Source organism: Acromyrmex echinatior, chromosome 16 (assembly GCF_024713525.1).
Source record: "Acromyrmex echinatior isolate Ae372 chromosome 16, ASM2471352v2, whole genome shotgun sequence".
Taxonomy (NCBI): domain Eukaryota; kingdom Metazoa; phylum Arthropoda; class Insecta; order Hymenoptera; family Formicidae; genus Acromyrmex; species Acromyrmex echinatior.
The window spans coordinates 3,345,132-3,365,996 of NC_141867.1; the positions used below are offsets into that span (position 1 = coordinate 3,345,132).

Here is a 20,865-nt window from a genome sequence, read left to right on the forward strand (position 1 = left end):
ACTATACACACGTTGGGTTATTCATATTCTGAATTAATTTTTATCACTTTTACAAGTATATTAAAATTATCAAACGATTTTTACATATATTTTGACATCTTTAAAAAGTATTTGTAAATTTTTATATATTAATTTATAATAAATTTGTGTATGCTCCTTATAAAAATAAATCAGGTGCTTCTGATGGAAATAAATTGAAATCGCTAACATCTCTGAAATAAATCTATCAAATTAATAAAGATTTCAACGATTTCGGCGATGTATTTCTATCAGGAGTACCGGAAAAAATGGATATAGTTGTGTAATTTACGTCCACTTGTTCTGAGGGCAGTAATGCGCGGTGTTACAGAAAAAAGACCCTCATGTCCTCTCTTAAGTTTTTCTCTAGTTACAGGCTATACAGTCTAAAAAAAAAGAAGTCTTCGGCGCCACCTGGAGTGTCACAAAAGTCGCAATTGGGGATCCGATGGTCTACGTTTTGCCGCCAAATTATTGCGCTAAATTGTTGATATTTGTTGACTTGAGAAAGAGAAACGAGAAATTTAATCTTGTAGACTTGTCAGCTTATATTCATTGATTACGATTTACTGGGAGATAACACGTGTTTGCAAGATGACATGTACGTATACACGAGAAATTAATACACTGCTATTGAATTCTTTCGATTACATTGTCTTGTTGTATTTTTAATATTTTTAGTAAAATAAATGTATATTTAGATTTTCTTTTTGGAAGACGAAAAGGTATAAAACATAAATTTTATAAACCTAAATGCAGGAAATTTTTGCAGGGTTAAAGAAATTTCTTTATTTTGCTATATTATAGGTTGGTTTTTTTTATTGCTGAACGTGTTATGAAATTATTCTGATTGGAATTATTTTCAATTATTTTCTAGATTTCTATTGTTTTGTAGAAAAAAATAGAATAATTCCAACCGGAATTCCGACTTGTTTCATGAAAGACTCACTAATTGCATTAGAATTTTTCTTTTTACTTTCGTCAATTTTCATCTAATTTATATCTGTTTTACTTTAAGTAACACAAACGTATAATAGTTTTAGTTATAAAAAACAGATCCAATGATTGCTTTCTAACAGAAGACAAATGATACGTTAATTGTGTTAAAGCAAAGAAAATAGCTTTGTAAAATATTAATATGTTGTCAATGATAAACAAGCATGATTAATTCATTGTGTTACACTACGTCTTTTATTGAAAAATATCCTTTGTATAAAATTTTTTTATTCTAGCGGTTGAAATAAGAGATTGGACACCTGAATACTATGTTTCAAATCAGTTGAACTGTCAGAAGATTTTAGAAAGTCGGAATATACTGACAAAAATACCTTTATTAAATAATACTCAATTGCATGACATCAAAGACAAAGAGTTGGTGAGATTCCGAGGGATGATTCAGGATATGTATGATCCTGAGTATTATTTGAAGCAATACGAAGTGAAGAACACAAGCACTGGGGAGAGTAACATCAGATGTGGAATGTACATGGATGCAGCTCAATGTCTGGTAAATTGTCTCTGTTTTATTTTCCTTCCATATATCCTTCTGTAGAACTATTTTATGTGACTCTGTTTAAATGTTGCATTAGGTCTGTTCTTTTTAGCTAAAATTCTTGCATTGTTCATTTTTCTTTCTTTTTTCTCAATGTTGGAGAGAAAAAGAGAAAAGATGAACCATGCAAGAAGTTCAGTTAAAAAAACAGGCCTATTATCTCTGTTCCCATATGAGCAGTGGATATGAAGCAGAGTCTAAAAAAATATGCAGTTCAGGTGTGGGATGCTTTGAGAACAGCTTATCTCATGTATAATACTGCATACATTATTGCTAGGATGTAAGATTATTCATAGATGTAATAAGAATATGCATTTTTATGAATTGAAGCACATCGCTTCCTCTATGAAATAACAAATTGAAAAGAGATTTTGATAAAGTTGAAGAAAGATGCTGATTCAATTCTTTCTATCTGATCTAGAAACTAAGATCAGGAAAGTGCAGTTCACACTTAATATGTTTACAATATTTTTATACGGTGTAAGTAATTTATTAATTTTTATTTTGATTTTATTTTGGTTATTTTTATTACAGCCGCATGAAATGGTTTTGTTATATTCCAAGAATAATCAAACTTCGGGAAGACAAACTTACGTTGTGATCTCTATACCTGGATTAAATGACTGGGCAAAGGAAGAGAGCATGGCCATACAGACACCCCGTACAACGACACACAATGACAGTACCAATAAAAGAAGTCTAGATGAGAACGACTTAGAGGAAATGGACTACTCGGAACCTGTTACGAAAAAAGAGAAAGTCTCTGCAGATAATAATGATGTAAATATGACCGATGCTGAAGGCAGTGCAAAAGTTCAAAGTGTGTTATCAGAAGATCATATATTGAACTTTCCGATACCAATTGATGGTGGAAAAACTTGTATAGTAAAGGTAATTTATTATACGATGTTTTTAAAAAACGAACTCAATATTTCTTTTCAATATTATCATAATGTATACTCTTTAGATTTACAATGATACCGTCTTAAAATTGAACCAAGTTATAGATATAATAGGATTTATATCGTTGGATCCATCATTAAGTATAATTCAAAGTTCTGATGATGAGATGAATGAAGCTGAAATACAAACTCATAATCCACCAGCTTCTCTAGTACCTCGATTACATGCAGTAAAAATAATTGAGCTTACAAAACCTATAATTATAAATGCTCCAGAAATTTTATCTAAAGCACAACTCATCAGAGGTGATTTGCACATAATATTGAGTCAGTTGCTGTTTGGAGATACTTTAGCTGCGGATTACATGATATGCCACTTGCTTTCTATGATGTAGGCATTTTATTTTGGTATATTTATAGAAATAAGCATACTTACCTGTCATTTATGTTATGTTTTATGATATTTTTAGGTATCTGAGAAAAGAATCGTTTAGTCTCTTTACATTTCCGCTGAATATAACGAATATCCCAGTGAATAAACATAAAACTTTTCCGAAGGAGTTTTATAACTTTTTAAAATTATTTGTAAAGAAAAGCTACTTTTTGGAAATTACTTTGGAGAATTTGAATGAACTAGCTTTAATTCCGAAGTAAGTTTGTTTTACTGAATGCCCATATGTCAGTGAATAAATTCGCATTGTTTATTTTTAGGAAGGACTACGAATGTAATAGACTGACAAGTGGTATTCTCCAACTAAGCGATAATACGCACCTTATATTAGATGAGACAGGTTTAAACCCTGGTACACTTACTGCAACTGGCAGAGAGAATTATCAAGCTCTCTCCGATTTACTTATGTTTCAAAAACTAAAATACGACTTTCAGTTTTATACAATAGAATACGAAACGGACATTCCGATTCTAATCTTTTCTGATGCGAAATCGTTTGTTCCTGTAAATATATAATATTTATTTACAGCATAAAAAATATGCATTTATGAATATTAATTAAATGTTCATTTATAGTGTCCTACGCAAGTTGTTTTAAATGTTGATGCAGAAACGGAAAATTTATATAGCCAAGTAACTGAAGCTGCACATCAGTATTTGAAAGACGATAATCGATTAGTTAATATTCGGCAATACATAGAAACCTTGAAGTACACAAGGCCCTTCAATCTTACCGAAGGAATGGCAAAAGTATGTTATATTTTGATTTTCGACACTAGCATCTACATTCATTCAATTTATTTTATATAATATAATATATAATTTTCAATATATAATTTCTTTATTTTATTTAGATCATTCAAAAAGATTTTGTGAAGTTGCTCGGAGAACACAGGAATCATATAACTAAGGACGATCTAAACGCAATGGTGATTTTCGCCAAAGTTATGGCCTTATCTTGCGGACAAACGACGTTAGATATAGACTGCTGGAAGAACGTTGTGCAGTTGGAAAATGAAAGAATGAGTAGGCTGTCACAACGTAGAAGGTAATCGTCGAACCCAGGAAAGAATCATAATACTAAATGTACATCATATGATACTAATACAAATATTTATTTCCCATGAATTTCTCATAAATATCTCATTAGTAATGTAAAAATTATGTACTATTTTATATATATATACATTTTTATATTAAATAGGACGGAAGTTTAAGATTCAATTTGTATTTACACAGGCAAAGATCACATGGTTATACCTTGACAAATAAACATTTACAATTAAGTATCATGCGCTTTAGAATATTTAGCATGTACATCGGCTATAATCCATTTCGTAAATTCTAAAGTTTAGACGTACGTCTTCCTTTATTTAAGTCGAAATGGAACTAGCATGTATATTAATCGTCTCTATTCATTTCTTTGAAAATATTTCCCAGTAGAAATATTCCCAAAAATTGTATTCTTTTCATGTTTTAAATGTGAAACGATCGTGTACATATTTACGTGGTGCATGTATGTGCAGAAATTTATTGAATATTAGAAGCTTAAAGCAATTGAAGTAACTCACGCATTTGTAGATTTATTTCTACTATAAATTTATTTCTAGATGAACAAATATTATGATAAATACTAATATTATGATTAATATTTCTCTAAATTGCAATCTAGCTTATTTCTCGATTGTCATACTTCTCTTTGAAGACTAGTTAAGGAGAGCCCCTTGATTTAAAAATCTCTGTCTTCATCTTTTCAATATATTTCAATACATACATCTTCAAAAATTAATAAACTTACTTCGCGCAGGAATACATTTCCATGCTTTAATAATTATTCTATCTGTTTCTAAATTTGAATAGTCTACTGTAAATTATTTATGTCCGTAAATTAGGAAAGAGTAAAATCTATTAGTATTACTCTTATAACTCAAAAATACTAGAGTACAAAAAGTAATCCTTATATAATTTTGGAGCTTTCGTAATTTAAACATAAATAATTTTGCAACTAGATTATTCTCTAACATAATTATTTGTATTTACTCACTTCTTTCTTGATATTACGAAAAAAAATAAGTAATGTAAAAACATTAAGTACAGCAAAGTCTGCATGGCAAAATTTCGGAAGTTACATGTTTGGAAATATCTTGTATCATACTTATAATACTTTCTAAATAGCAAGATGACGTTTTATTTTTTAATAACATTTAATTAACATTAAAGATAATTAAGATGTTATAATATTTAACGTTACCTTGCTACTTGGATTGTTCTTTATTACATTTATTCTCAGTTTTTCTTCCCTTTAATGTCTAAACGCATTATTATCTCATTTTGTATGCTGCAGTTAGAAACCATATTCCTGTATCATCTTATGCACGCGTGTGTCCTGTTTCGTCAAGGTACGCATTGTCAAGGACTCTCTCAACAGAGTTCATATCTTTAGTCCTACTGAGCCTTTCTTCACGTTCCCTTTGGACACGCTCTAATCCTTTTCTAGCGGCTTGAGCGTACCTCTTGGAAAGCGCGACTTCTCCCTTTGCTCCTGGAATGTGACCTGTATAACCGACAATTGGCGGTCTTTCTGGGGAGACATGATAATCTGCAACGGTAACAATAATGCATCAATTTTTGTAACTTGATATTTTGCTTTCAATTTCAATAGAACTTAAATTTTTTATTGTAACAAAGACATTTTTGCTGCAAAAATTTTTACTTATGTATTAAGTTTTTTAAGATAAACGTTCATTAATTTCTTATTATGTACATTTAGTATCTTTTTAATTTTATATTTTGATCTTGAAATAAACGATTAAATAATTATATTGGAATAACATATCTGTTGCATTGCTATATTAAATCTGAATAACAAATAATGCGATTATGAAGTACCATAGGTCCTTCTGTCTTTGTCATGACCGTGATCGATCTCAATGTCCACATTGTCGGTTCTTGCTCGAGACAGAAGATTTCTCGGATCTGTTCGCTCGGCATGAGCCCTCATCGCATCTCGTTGCGCTCTCAGTTTCATTTGTGCCTCGTGCCATTCTTTGGCACCAGCTTCCACTGCTCTCATAAAAGATAGACCAAACCTATTGTTGAAGCCAGGAATATATCCTGTGATAAATCAGAGAATAATGAAAAAAATTATCAAATATAAATCCCTTTATAAAGGAATTGTATAAGATATAAGATATAAGATATAAGTCGATTCTTTTTATTTTCATATTAATATCAAGATGAGGAAAAATACATTTCTTAGGATTGACTGTTCCACTTTCGAATAAATTATGTGTAATTTATCCAATATATAAAAGAAATGGTGGGAAAGAGAGAGAGAGAGAGAGAGAGAACGAGATTGAAATTTATCGAAAGAGATAAAACAATCCAGCCTTAAAAAAATTTTTGTAAATTAATTAATTTTGCAAATGAATTCTTAAGAGAGACTTTATATAGTAGTCAATATACATTCAATTAGAGAAAAAAAAAATATAAAACGTCATTTATAATTTGAAAAAATATATGATAAAATTTAAAGTATGAATTTTACATATATATATATATATATATATACATAATTTTTTATATATACATAATTTTTATACATACATACAGTTTTTGCACAAATTAATTTTATTAATAACTTTTTATGCAGATTAATTTTATAGTATTATTAAAATATTATAAAAAACAATTGCAACTTTATTAATTCTAGGACCGAAATTGGAAACAATTATTCGAATATAACGCTATATTTTTTTTAATAAATAAAGAAAATTAAATTAAATTCTTCATATTTTTATAATAATTCAATTGATCATTTTTATAATAATTTAATCGCTTTTTATCAATAGCAGTAATAATATTCACGCGAAATAATTATTTCTGTAATCGTGTATCTCTGCGGCACATTTTGAATTTTCCGCCTAATCGTAGAACGAATCGCCAGAACAAATAAGATAATAAAAAGATTTCATGTATCGATTGCTTAATAATATACACATTTATTAATAATACACGGAATTTTTACACGTTCAATATACTACCTTTCGATTGTAGGTTTGATTTTCAGATTTATCTCAATTAGTCGTTAATTGACTTGTATCATATCGTACTAAAGTTGGCAACACTTTCAAATTTTCAGTAGGAAAATGTCGTTGTAGATGCGTGAGACGGTTGACGAATTGTGCAGTGCAGTGTTGTGACGTAAAATGTTTAATTAGTGAATATGGTTGTAATTAACCTGGTCTTTGTTAACTATGTGATGTAAAATCGGCGTATGTCATATCGTTGACCTTTTGAGATGCATAGTTCGCGAGATTTCTTCGATCGAAATTATCGGAATCGGCGATCGGGCGACATTTGCAAATGGCGTTTACGGCGTCCTATGTGGGTACATTCATTTTCTCAGTCGACACTAATTAAAGCAACGTAACATTTATGTTATAATTTTGCATTTAATAACAAATATAACACTTAGTTACCATTGTTGCATGTGAAATGATGAGTTAGTTTTTGATTTTTGTACTAGACTTAACTACAAAGAAAATTTTGCACTTTCTTTCTCATTTTAGCCAAATATACCTCTTTCACTTAATATTTCAATGTGCATATATTAATTTTGTTATAGAAAATAGTTCATACAACACAAATAATTCCTGTAATTCTGCATATAAAAATATTAAGGTAAAGATATAAAAAAAAATCAATAATATGAGATAATTTTTTTGGCACAATTAACATAAAATATTAAATATTCGTAAACAATTAATTTTTATATAATCGTACATTAACTTTTACTTTTATGAACTGAAGTGAACCAATTGGAGTAAAGAAGATATATAATTGCTTTAAAAAAAATATGTAGGCAAAGTGGATAATTTTTTAAGTAAGCAATTATATGTGTTTTCTTTATATCAATTAATTTATCTCATTATTCTGTTCGTAAGAGTATTAAGTATATGCAAATAGACCTCTTACAACATAGATATTATGTTACTTTTAGTAGTTTTAATTGATGTCAACTGGGTTGTTCTAGCTCTACGTATATTTATACTATAAACGAATCTATAATAATGTATTCATTCATTATAATGTATCGCAACAAGATCGCTATAATAGGCGACGATAACCGGCCTAAAAACCGCGATTATGTGCTCTTTGTGTCAACAGGTGCGACGTTCCGCTGCAATGAATGGTGTGAATTTAGGCACGCGGTTAGTTTTTCCATCATAATGTAGTGATATTAGTGATAAGTGGAAAATTATAGAAAAAGTGATTGTGTCTTGTTTGCCATGGAAAGGAGAGGAGAGGAGGAGGAGGCCGGGGAGGCATCAGGCGACGGCGGGGCAACCGTGGGTAAGCATTTGTGATTCGCTTAAAAAATTATTGTTATCTATGAAGTGTAATTTTTCTGTCAAGTATTTATTTAGATATAATTATTTTATAAAACGTTATTAATTTTTTTAAACAATATTTAATATTTGATAATATATTTGTATTTTACAGATATTTATTACATACTTCAACCTCCGCTGTTGCGCATCGTACTGGTGAGCGTTTGATTATTTTTTATATTATTTTTGAAGCAATCAATTTGAGGAGAAAGATGTGAAAGTGTTTTCCCGATGATTAAATATATTTAAAAATATAAATTTGCATTAGAAACAAAAAAGAAAGTGATTTATATAATACATGTGTATATATTTTTAAGATATAGTTAGTTCTGTGCGCGATGCAATACGCCAACTAATTACAACGATTTAGGTCGCTTAGCGCGATGCTCACTAATAGTAATCGCGTGTATTGAAGGTCGTATCAGAGCAATTCTACGTCGGTAGTTTGAAGCGATAAAATAAGGATCTTAATCGCGATTTCTATTTTGGATTGTTATTAGGCCTTTCTTTTGTGGGAAAGGATGTAAAGTCATTTACATGCAATGTATTCCAAATTTCCTAATTAAATATTTTAACTATTAAAATATAAAATTCAATTTTTGCCGAAATATATATATATATAGACTAAGTGAATAAAAAAGAAAATATTTTTATTTATTTTTCATTTTGAAAGCTTAATTTCAGAATTTTTTATCAATATTATCACAAAATTTTGATAAATGTTTTGAAATGAAGCTTTTAAAAAATATAAACACAAATAAAAATATTTCTCTTTTTTAATTATAACTTACAAAAACTTTTATATTTCGACAAAAATTAAATTTTACATTTTATTTATTAAAATATTTAATATCACTTTATTAACACAAGAGCAATCATATATAATATATTATAAAATATTGATATCTCTCAATTTTAACAATTTTTTTTTTTAATTTACTTGCGATTAAAAGAATGTTTAAAGGGATGTCCTGTCTTACCGGTATATCCTAGAATATATGGAGGTGCCTTGTACGATCCAGGTTCGCTAGGCCAATCTCTTCTGATTTCTTTATCTTGAAGAGTTGGTAACTCGGCTTCTCTGCCGGACTTTGGTCTATATGGTCCAGTCTTAAGAATCTTCTTTTCTAATAATTCCTGTGACAATACAAAATTAAACTTTTAACTGTCCAACTTGATTATTCATAATATTTTGCGAGTATTAAAAAATTTTTTTGTTCAAGTTTCTCTATATACATCTCCTTTATTTTGATAATTTAATTCATTTCTATTATAATCTTTTGATAACCTTTTGATTTTACGATTATTAATTATATAATCATAAAATCTTATAATCGTATAATCTTCTTTACTCAAGTTTCTCTATAAATAAGTACATCTCTCTCATTTTGAAAATTTAATTTCCAGTTTTTTGATATTTTTTTTTCTTACCTTCATTATCTCCTCTGTACTCGCTCCGAATCTCTTTCCAACGCGAAATTTGAGGGTGGGACAATGACCCGTGTACCTAAAAGTACATGTAACTTGCAGTAAAGGTAGCACAATATGAATTTTAAAACATTATAAATTTAGATGTAATGACACTATTGCATTCCTCAAAACTCCTTTAAAGAAATTGAATTTTTTTTCTTGAAGTAAGAAATTGCATTAGTATTATGTTACATTGTTTCATTATTGTGACAGAGCAACAAATCAACTGTACAATATGTAATGTTTGACGTAAGATTTTTCGATCAATTTGCAGTCTATTTTTCCATGACCAAAATATGATAAGGAAAGAAATATAGACAGTGTAGCGTGCAAAATTATGATCTATTACGTGAACACTGAACATGTTATAGCCATTTTTCTGTCTAGTGAAACGTATCTAATACCTTACAATTAGATATCTTATGTGATATATCAATGTACGTATATATGGGAGCTTCTTCGTAGAATCTATATTCATTATGTTATGTTGCTACTTACTACGATGGTGTAAGATACAATAAAATATACTTTATATTCTGAGAAAAAAAAGCGTACTTGCACGCGAGGTATACTTACCTTGTAACTTCTGTATTAAGTATACCGTAAATAACTAAAATAGTATGATTCAGAAGAATCGAGATCAGTGAATCTTAAGATGAAGGACGTGGATTATACTGAGAAAAAAAGTTGTTAATTTGATTAAATTAATTTAGTTTATTTTTTGTTGAAAAATGTATATTTGAGTCTCAAATTTTGAGAGTCAAATTTATATATATTATAAATAACTTAAATATATACATCTAACGAAAAAAATAAAGACTAAAGTAAACTAATTTAATCAAATTGACAATTTTTTTCTTAGAATATAGGATAATATATATATTGTTAAAAGACTAAAGTATATGTCTTAATTATTTCGTCACGAAACTTCTCAGAAATATTTATACGAATTAACTCGAAATTTAGAAAAATATTTTCAGCATTTAATATACTCTGCATTTAACATTTATTAATTGTAGACTGTGTGGATATCGCTTTAAATGCTTCTGAGAGAATGACACGATCACGGCCGATCCCTAAATAAAATAATCGCAGAACCGTAAAAGCGGACTACCGGTGACCCAGTAAATGGAGCCTTCACTTTGTAGCGGTCACGGTGGGATAACCAGCTGAAGTCACTCCTACACGGTTGTCACGAGTCTCGACTATTAAGATCTGAATAAATCGTATCTGGGTCGTTGAACCATCTTCCCGTGTCCATCATAAGATCAGTGTCAAAAAAGTGAAGTGTCTCGATATCTAGCAGATCGTTTGAAATATTACTGTTATAGAAAAAGGATGGTTTTGCTAAGTATCTAAAATTTAGCTAAATACAGGTCTGAAAATGATTTTGCTGGACTATCAAAATCATTAGAATAAAATTTACTTCTCTTCAATACCAAGAAGGACTTGATTCAACTAAGATTTTACCTCATTTGTCCATCCATACTTTTATCGCGCGTAGAATAATTATATAGAATACTCAAATTAGTTGCTAGAATATCAAAGCTTTTTGTATCCTTGCTTATCATGCTTGAGATTACTATGTAATTATTCTAATAATCCAAAATTATTTTCAGATCTGTGTCTAGCTAATTTTGTAGATACTTTAGCAAAATTGTTTTTTTCCGTACAGGTTTCTTCGTATTTAAATGTATAAGTTTTACTTCTTTCTTATTGCATCTAGAAATAAGTTTCTTCTATCTCTTTTATAATTTAGAAATTATATATACTAGGATAATACTATAATACTTAATATTCTAAAGAAAAAGTTCAAGATTGTATATTAAATTCGAGATCAGTAGTTTTTAGAAACTTTCTTTCCGTTTTAAGATGCAAGTGAAAACTAGATCTTTTCATGAAAAAGAAGTTCTCGATAATCAACTTGCTTGCTATCGGTCATTTCTTGTTATCCATTTTTGTTGTAATGAGAAAGGTATAATAGCATAAATCTGATGGAAACAGTTAATTGGGGCGTTTCTATTTTTCTCAGACAGTGCTTTTTCTCTCGAGCAACTCGTCCGTCCATTTCGATCCGCGTCTTTTCTCATTCGGATCGATATTCCGGAGCTAAGGTAAATCATGATAAATAATTCGAGGTGATTCGCCAGAATACAGAAGGGTAGTTTTGCGCGTGATATAGCTTTATAGCAGGAATGTGGGAGTGTAAATTGGCACGGTACCAACCGCGGTACCATCGCTTTCGAGGTCAATACTTCGGGTATGCACGCTTCCGGTGGGTCATCCGATGATCTAGTTTGAATATGATATAATCTGGAAATCGAGACACATATGCTACTTCGATTTTCTTGTCCGATGTCCGTGCGATCAGTAAATATTGCGAATGCATAATGTATTTGATGCTATATAGGTACGTTATAAGAAAGGCCGCTTTACTGCAGTTGATTTTTCGCGTATCATCATATGTATTAGTTGGCATTCAGATTTCTAATTATATTACATTGAATATCAAAGATTATAAGTATAAAAGAAAATCTTATTTTGAGTGTCATATATTAATTTTTATAATAATAATGTATTCTATAAAGGCTTTTACACTATTAAAATTTTATAAAAATTTTAAATAGGTTAAACTGACATCAATATCTTTGGAATATGTTCAGTTTTTGAAAATCATCAATTTGTTTAATATTAATCTCTCTTTCTCTCTCTAATTAAAAAATTTTAAACTTCGTTTTTATTCATCTGCATGATTTCAGAAATTCACCATAATTTTTATAATTGATATTTTATATTCTCCAATTAATTAATTTTTCAAATTCATAAATCAATTAATTAGTTTATACAAATTAATTAATATATAATAATAAATACTTTATAATCATTTGCAATATATGTCATTCGTATATTTATTTTTATTTAAGTTTCAAGATATTATCACGTAGGTAATTTCCAAATTTCAAATTTTCTAATGTCAAATTATTTAATATCATAGCCGATTTTAACAGATTTTATCAGTAGTTTAAATATCATTTTTGCGGTTTCTGTGTGTGTATGTATTGGACTGAAAATCGAATCGGTTAGAATTAGATCGTTTAGAATCGTTTGCGAAGAAAAAATTTAGATTTAATCTCTGTAGAATAGGCGTGATTTCATTGAAAATCCTTCGATCACATGTGATTTCCTTGTGGAATCAATTTCACGCTTTCTGCGTTTTTATTAAGATTATAAAGACTAAACGTTCTATTTATACGTTTAGTCTTTATAAACATTTATTTAAGTATTATTCCCAGTAAATACAATTTTTAATGATATAGATATTTTACGTAAAATAAAATAAATTTTGCATTTGAAAATAGTCAAAGGAATAGCGAGAAAAATAAAAAGAGAATTGTGACAAACTATAATTTTTGTCGCAATAAATTAAAAATAGAATTCCAATAGAATAATTATAAACATCAATTGATATTTATCTAATTATTCCCATTAATTACTTATTTATATTGCCGCAAATAAACACGGAGATTTTTTTCTGAATTTGGAATTTTATTGAACACTTGATGCTCACACTTAGCGTAATTATATGTATGTTGCTTATAGCCGCTTCACGGACAAATAACGTGTATGTGTGTGTGGATATTAAATATTCTCTCCATACATTTTATATCCTTATTTTAATATGAATGTGATTGCGTGTAGTTATGGTACCGTTACTATACATACAATCCAGCATAAAAATTAATTGTAAGATTTGAACTTTCTTTAAAGAAGTAATGATATTAATATTGTGGTGTATAATTCACGCGTAATTTAACAAAGTTTTTGCAATTGCACATACAGACATATACAATTTTTGAGATTTAATTATCATCATTTACGTTTTTAAATAACAGTAGAAAGAAAGAAATTTATATATTATTCATTATTATTTATATTATAACTGTATAATTTTTTTTCTCTTGAGAAGCGTATTATTTCGCAATTTTCATTTTCATTTGTAATAATAAATGAATGAATATTTAGATGTATATTTTCATAATAACTTTCTACTATGAGTGAAATTATGTACATACATTTGCATGAAAGATAGGACAGTTTATATATATATATATATATATATATACTTTCATTTATAATTGAAAATATAGAACGAGCGTAAAAATAAAAAAGATATGAGAAAGTTGACGTTTACTTATCGAGTAGATTTTTTACTTATTATCGAGTAAATTTGTCAATGATCAATGAAAAGTTGTGTGCATGTCGTGTACAATATCCATTTAATTAGGAACAGTTGTTTGACGCCATACATCTGCATGCATTACGCAATGTAAACGAGACATTTAGTACCTATCATAACGATGCTAAATTCAATTAGATTCTTGTAATCGTTAAACTAATTTTAGTGATAAAGTTTTTGTCACTAAAAACAATGTTGCATTATTTTCTTGTTCCTATCGATATATTGAGCGGTCCATTACTTTCTAAATTTTATTTTGCTTTCATATTTGATTAAAGTATCTCAATAATAACTCGCAATTGCCGAGTTTATCGAGAGTATTTTAATATTTTCAATACGAATATATAAATTACTTTTAATATTTCAATATGAAATAGAAATGTCTTCACAGAATATAACGCTGAGAGAAACAATTGATTGCAGTTATCATAATTTAATTATAATTGTTTTGGCGGCACTTTATGAATACAATTATTATTATTACTAACGTTATGTCAGTAATAACTATGAAAATTAAGCTTCTAATCATAATTATTATACTATTACAATTATTATCACAAATACCAAACACTTTTCTCTCAATAAACATCGAGATAAACATGTATTAAATTAGTAAGGCTTCAACAGTTTTGTAATAAACGTAAACAAGATGTAGAAGGAAAATCGATAAACAGAAGAGAAGTGCCTGTAATAGCGAATTAATCGCGGATTGAAAGCAGTGAATGGAACAATTAATTAATCATTGACAGATTGCACTTACCCGGGTAAATGAGAGCCATAGCTTTGTCTGAAGAATTGCTTCCTCTGCTCCTCGCACATCGCGTCGAATACCATTTTTTCTATCGATCCTTATCACGTGTAGTCGTAAATGAGTCACAACGCGACGACGCTCAACGAGATTATCGATCCAAGATTTCCTCTCATGTTTTTCTCCTGTTTTTCTTGTGATTGAATATGCGTTTCTACCGGAGCATAATACCTTCTTTTTATCGTCTACAAAATTCTTCTTATCCTATATGTTCATCGTATACTTGGCGAAAATCCTCTCCTCATCCGTTCTTCATTCGCTCGATCGTTTGCAGTTTGCGACGGTCGATCACCATCGAGGAACGCACCCGTCGTCAATTAGTATCGATCCGAATTCTTCCGTTTGTGCCACAGTTGGAATCGCTATTCGAGTGATCGTTAAGACCGCATTAGGAGGATCGTCAACCGTTCCGTCGAACGTTGCACGACCACGCCGAGGATGATCGCCGACTGGAAGCGATCGGGCCGTCCGCCGCTCGATCCACGGTCGGCCGGGAGGGATCGATCGAGGATCCTGGCGTCGGCACCGACGGCGATCGCGCGAACCGTTGCACACGCGGCCGGCGCGTCAGTGAAACAATACTGTATATAGCCGACCCGAAGATACATAGTGCTGCAAGCCGTGTCCTACTAAAGACGCCCCTCCATTTCAGCGCACCGCCCTTTAAAGGGTTCGACACACCATCGGAGTCATGTCAGCGCATATCCGTACCGCTCAATCGTGCGGAACGCCGCGTCTTTGGTACATATGATTGTCGGATTCACCCTCGAATTCACCCTTAAACGCGTTATCGGTCATTAACCCCTTGCTATGCCTCGAGTCGACGTAATGGTTTAGGATAAACTGTTAAATTCGTAGTGTCAAATTATATCCAATTTGATTGATTTTTAATCATATTTATAGATTCGTCACTGTTCCTTATCTTATTGATTAATTCAACTAAAACAATGTAGTTAGACAATTTAAGAAAATATAATTTAATTTGATTCAAAAATTTAGTTTATTATTTACTAAGTGCATTAAAAGCGACGTTGCTTATTTCGAAACTAACCACAGAAATGGATTGATTTACATTTTGATACAAGTTAAAATGTAAATTAATCACTTTGACGCACTTTAAAAGCTAAAAATAAAATGTTATTTAAGAAAAAGAATTGATTTATCACATTGTTCCTTTGATATCTAAAAATACTGTAATAAAGTCTGACCATGATTTTATCCAAAATCCAATTTAAGAAACATATCAAGTCAAGAGAAAGTCAAAATGACTTTTTAACGTCATAGAAGTCAAAATGACTATATTTTCACATCATGAAAGCCAAAATGATGATTTTTTTTTGTTATCAAATTTAATTCATTGATATTAAAAATCAAAATAGTCATTTTGAATTTTTGTAGACTTGTGTGTGTTTCTTAGATATAAAAGGAAAGTTATACTACCTCCCAGTATATGTCCTTTTTTACTTTTACTTACATTATTTCACTCTGTAATTTTAATAAGATTATAAAGTGAAATAGCATAAATTAGAGTGAGATAGTATATGTATATAGAGAGACAGTACATATATCTTTTTCTCTCGCAGAATTTTAACAAAATCGCTTATAATCAGACTTTATATAAGGTCTCCCGTTTAGAGGATAATGCCATGACGTTACGTTTCTCTCGTTTTTTATATTGTACATTCGACGCTAATGGTCTTTGTAGTGATAAATGTTTTTTTTTTAACATTAGTAGTAAACGAGTAGTATAAAAAGACATTAGCTGCAGTCATCGACTTTTCGTTGCCTTCTTACTTGCTGTAATGACTATATATTGTATTAATAGCGACCCTGTACTCATTTTTCCTGTAACACTCGATGTAGCGATTTACAGTAACTGCGTACATAGTTCTATACACTCGATAAAGAAATAGAAAGCTTTTTATATCTCTTTCTACCAATGTAGATTAATTTATTTTTTAATATTCGTTTAATTTTTTTTTAATTAGAAAAACATAAAGTAAATTAAATCAAGATTAAAATTAAGACAAATTAAAAAAATTAAATTTAAGATCTTGGAGATTATCCAGTAAATATCAACTAAAACATAACAGTAGTGTTATAATTTTACTAAACCAAAAAATTATTGCTTATAATATTATTGATTTTTAATCCGGTAAATACTAATGTTATAATGTCACACTCAACAATACAAATGTAACTTAATACATGTATACATAACTGCAGTTGCACGTAACAACAGTTGTATTGAGTGTGAAATTATAACATTGTTGTTATATTCGCAGTCGATGTTTACTGGATTATAAATCAATGTGATATTATAAATGATGATTTTTTTATATGGTGCAAATTACATATTTTTAATATTAAATACGATAATTTATATTTATTACGAATAGTGTTTATTAAATTTATTTTACTTACTAGGAAAATGAGGACAGTGGAGACTTGTCGTTTAATTCTTTTGTATAAATTCTTCATGTTTTCTTGTATTTACTATTTATTCTCTTAATGCCAGTCTAGAATGACGAGTATTCCTTAGTTTGCTAAAAAGCTGCAGACACTTCCTCGTTTCTTTCACGTTTCATCGGTAACTAGGGGACATTTAAGTAGCAAGCGGAACGGTCTCCAGAGTAACTCTGGCGAAAATCGATACAAGGGGTTGAATGCATCACTCATTCTTCTCACGAAAGCGGTCTCGAGCGAACATAAGTATCATGGCACTCTGATTTTTATAAGTCTCATGATATAGTTTCATAATAGTATAATGGGCCGTATTTAAGAATAAATCTTCGAAAAACGATTAATATAAAGTATATGAACAAATTATTTATAATACAGTAATGATTCTTATTTATTAAAAATGTATCGTGTGTTTTGAAAGAACTCTCGGTTTTGATTTTTTTTATTTTTCGTTTTACAAACATTTTTTTATGTTCCTTTTTGTTTTCCAAATGCTATAAACATGTTTACTTGGAGTGTGGAACATTCACTGAAAACATGTTTGCTGAACTTTTATGCTTTGTAATAAAGATGGATCATTAAAGCTAATTTTGCAATGTGCTCTTTGTTTCCTGTTTCTTGCTGTCTCTGTTTGTCTCTTGCCTTTTTGGAATAAGACAAGAGACAAATAGCAAGAAACAGAAAACAAAAAGCACATTGTAGAATTAGCCTAACTTTTAGTACATACGATTGGATCGTTCGCGTTCTGTTTGAATTATGTCACTGAAAAATATACACACAATAATACGCACAATAATATTTAAGTAATCAAAGAATAAAATATTTTTCGCTTAATTTTTAAATGTCTATTATAATTTAATAATGTCGATCTTTTTTTATTAGATCGAGTTAAATTTATCATATTTGATTTTATCGATGATTAGTAACATAAATTTTATTATTTGACGTTGATAAAATCACTGTGAATTGATAATACCTGATTGGATTAACCAATGTTTAGATTATCATCTGTGGGTAATTGTAATTTAACACAAAAATTTATTCGATAATACGCCTTTATCAATAAACATTTAGGTGTATGAAATATATTTTCAATTTTTTACAAATATATATATATATATAAAATAAATATATAATATAAATAAAATCGCGAATAAAAAATAAAGTAATCTGATAGGTTTCATGAATGGCTTTTGTCTCGCTTTTACAATACTGATGTGACGCAGTATATGAACAGCATATGAAGTAAGAATAATATATATTTTTTAATACATGGATTATTAAAAAATGTCTGTGAATAGCGTTACGGTATTGTTTGCGTATGTTTTTCATGGAATGTATACACTGTAAATTATAGCTGGCGATGCTCGTAGAAGTGTAGGTAGAATATATTGATTTCCGATTTCTGTTGTACGTCGTATAGCTATTGTTGGAGGATAATATTTCAACAAGGTGAATTTGAGTCGTTCGTAAAACTATTTCCGACGTACAATAAAATAATACATTGTTATATCAGACGTGATTTTAATCATTTCTCCGACAGCGAGATATAAGGCGCGCAAAACCGCAAAATCCGCAAAATTTCTTTCGTACTTATTCATTTCTGCGCGATAAGGCGAATTGTTAAACTATATTCTTCTAAAGATTTAAAAGTAAACGCGAGGAAATAATATTTTCTTATTTATTAAATTCATGTTAACTTAATTGTCACGAGAGCAATTCCGAGAGATTTACTGCTAGTTAGTGGCTAAGTTCGTTACCGGCAGAACATATATTTATCTACCGTTACAATTAATAATTAATTTGCTGATGCTCGCAATTTGCTGAAAGTTTCGTTCGTTAAACTAGCGAAATTAATTTCGTCAGCGGTTTGCAAGATGGTAATTAATAGGTAATAGTATTATTATAATACTGTCGTTAATATTATAAATATGTTCGTCGCTCGGAAGTTTATGTAATATAATAATTATTTTTTTTGCACAATGCTTACTAGAATATTGATAACGTGATTTGATGAAACTCATGAGAGACTTGTACATTATTTTAAACATTATTAATTTAAATTACGATACGAATGTAAACTTTATAAAGACTTTATAAAGACATAGGACACATCATTTTTTAAATAATTACGCATTAAAAATCAATTTAAATTAATAAATATTTACAAGCAGATACACCCATTACATAAATTTAATATTGAGAGTAATTAATTCCTTATTTTGAATATTAAAAGCTGATGTTCAAAATGATTAATTTGGTTTTTAGTACTCGAAATAAGTAATGTCCAGTATTAAATTGGATTTCTGAAAGAATCGACAAAACAGTAAACTCCTGCCTGCTTCAGTTTATTCAAAGTCGAATCTAGCTAAATACGCATTTTCCCACTGGAGAGTCAAGGACAAGTCAATGGGGATTGATCTTCTTCCGTATATTCAATTTTTTATGGACGTCATAACTTGTCTCAATAGATACCCTTACAGAAATCTAATACTGGACAATTTATTACTGAAAGACAGAAATTAATTATTTATTTGGTGTACTAAAATTACTAAACAATAGTGTCCTTAATACTTAAAATGAGTAATTATGCTGTCTTTTAATATTGGCCAGTATTAGATTTCTGTAAAGGTGTTCACGGATATTCACAGAACCATAGATATTTAGATAAATACGTTGCAAGCTAGTAAAGTATATATCCTGATCATGTAGTGTTACATAATCCGCTTGCATATTTGCGCTGTGAATTCTTTTCGCTATGCTCACCAAGAAAAAAATTACCTCCCTGTTTACGAGCTGCAAGAGATAGTTTTCTATTGTACGTTCATGTCTGGAGCGCATTTATTAAAAGATTAATATTTAAATTTAAAATATGTTGCAAGATCTGACTTCACATATTTTACGGGATTATAGATTAAAATTACATTTCTCGTCCGTTGCTTCAACCGGATTTTCATTTTTACATGTTCGTCTATCTTATTTTATCGATAACTATATTGATAATTATATCACTTTTCTATAGTATCAAATAAAAAAAATACTTTATATCTATTCTATATTTTATATTCATGTTAAAACATAACATATTGCTACGTATAAATTTATGTTACTGATTTCATACACTTTGTATGTAATAAAACATATTTTAGCTTTTCTCAATTTTCATTAATGTTTGTGATTTAACCGTTTGCTGAATATTTTATTGTAGAGTCTAAAATGCCTCTTCTTTTCTTTCTTCTCTTTAGATAATTTGCTTTGAAATATTAATAAACTTTTTATTTTCCTTTATCTTTATTACCGTTACTCAAATGACTTTGTTTAGCTTTTGACTTTTACCGCAATATTTTATTTATCATTAACATAAGATTGCACGATGAAGCTGTTTTCCCAAGCATAATATAAAAGTTTGTTTGCAGCTGTATTTAATATCAAAAGTTAAAACACTTTATTGACTATATTATGCTTTAGCGATATAAATATAGCTTTTTAATAATATATTTTCGCTTTATCTACTATTTCCAGCAAAAATATAAACATAATAAAATGGCACATTATTTACAGTGCTGTACTC

At 29.3% G+C, this 20,865-nt stretch overlaps 2 protein-coding genes and 1 long non-coding RNA gene across 4 annotated transcripts; 2 read left to right on the forward strand and 1 right to left on the reverse strand.

The window, feature by feature from the left end:
• Positions 1–392: 392 nt before the first annotated feature.
• On the forward strand, positions 393–5,756 carry LOC105143145 (mini-chromosome maintenance complex-binding protein). Of its 2 annotated transcripts, XM_087414341.1 has the most exons (10): positions 393–619; positions 1,251–1,525; positions 2,105–2,461; positions 2,538–2,863; positions 2,943–3,122; positions 3,184–3,427; positions 3,500–3,673; positions 3,778–3,971; positions 5,268–5,322; positions 5,421–5,756. In XM_087414341.1, exons 1-9 carry the CDS (start codon positions 613–615, stop codon positions 5,269–5,271), a joined length of 1,761 nt encoding a protein of 586 aa, XP_087270467.1. In that variant the 5' UTR covers positions 393–612; the 3' UTR covers positions 5,272–5,322; positions 5,421–5,756. The 2 variants fall into 2 exon arrangements, with proteins under 2 accessions (XP_087270467.1, XP_087270466.1); XM_087414340.1 differs by having other exon boundaries at positions 3,778–5,322.
• Positions 4,018–15,769, reverse strand: Ip6k (Inositol hexakisphosphate kinase). Its single transcript, XM_011051215.2, has 5 exons — positions 14,784–15,769; positions 9,748–9,823; positions 9,297–9,453; positions 5,813–6,037; positions 4,018–5,522 (listed from the first exon to the last, which is right to left on the reverse strand). The coding sequence occupies exons 1-5, from the start codon at positions 14,855–14,857 to the stop codon at positions 5,293–5,295; spliced, it is 762 nt and encodes a 253-aa protein (XP_011049517.1). The 5' UTR covers positions 14,858–15,769; the 3' UTR covers positions 4,018–5,292.
• Positions 6,035–8,598, forward strand: LOC147907061 (uncharacterized). Its single transcript, XR_015547700.1, has 2 exons — positions 6,035–8,278; positions 8,429–8,598. It is a non-coding gene; the product is annotated as an uncharacterized LOC147907061 (long non-coding RNA).
• Positions 15,770–20,865: the final 5,096 nt, after the last annotated feature.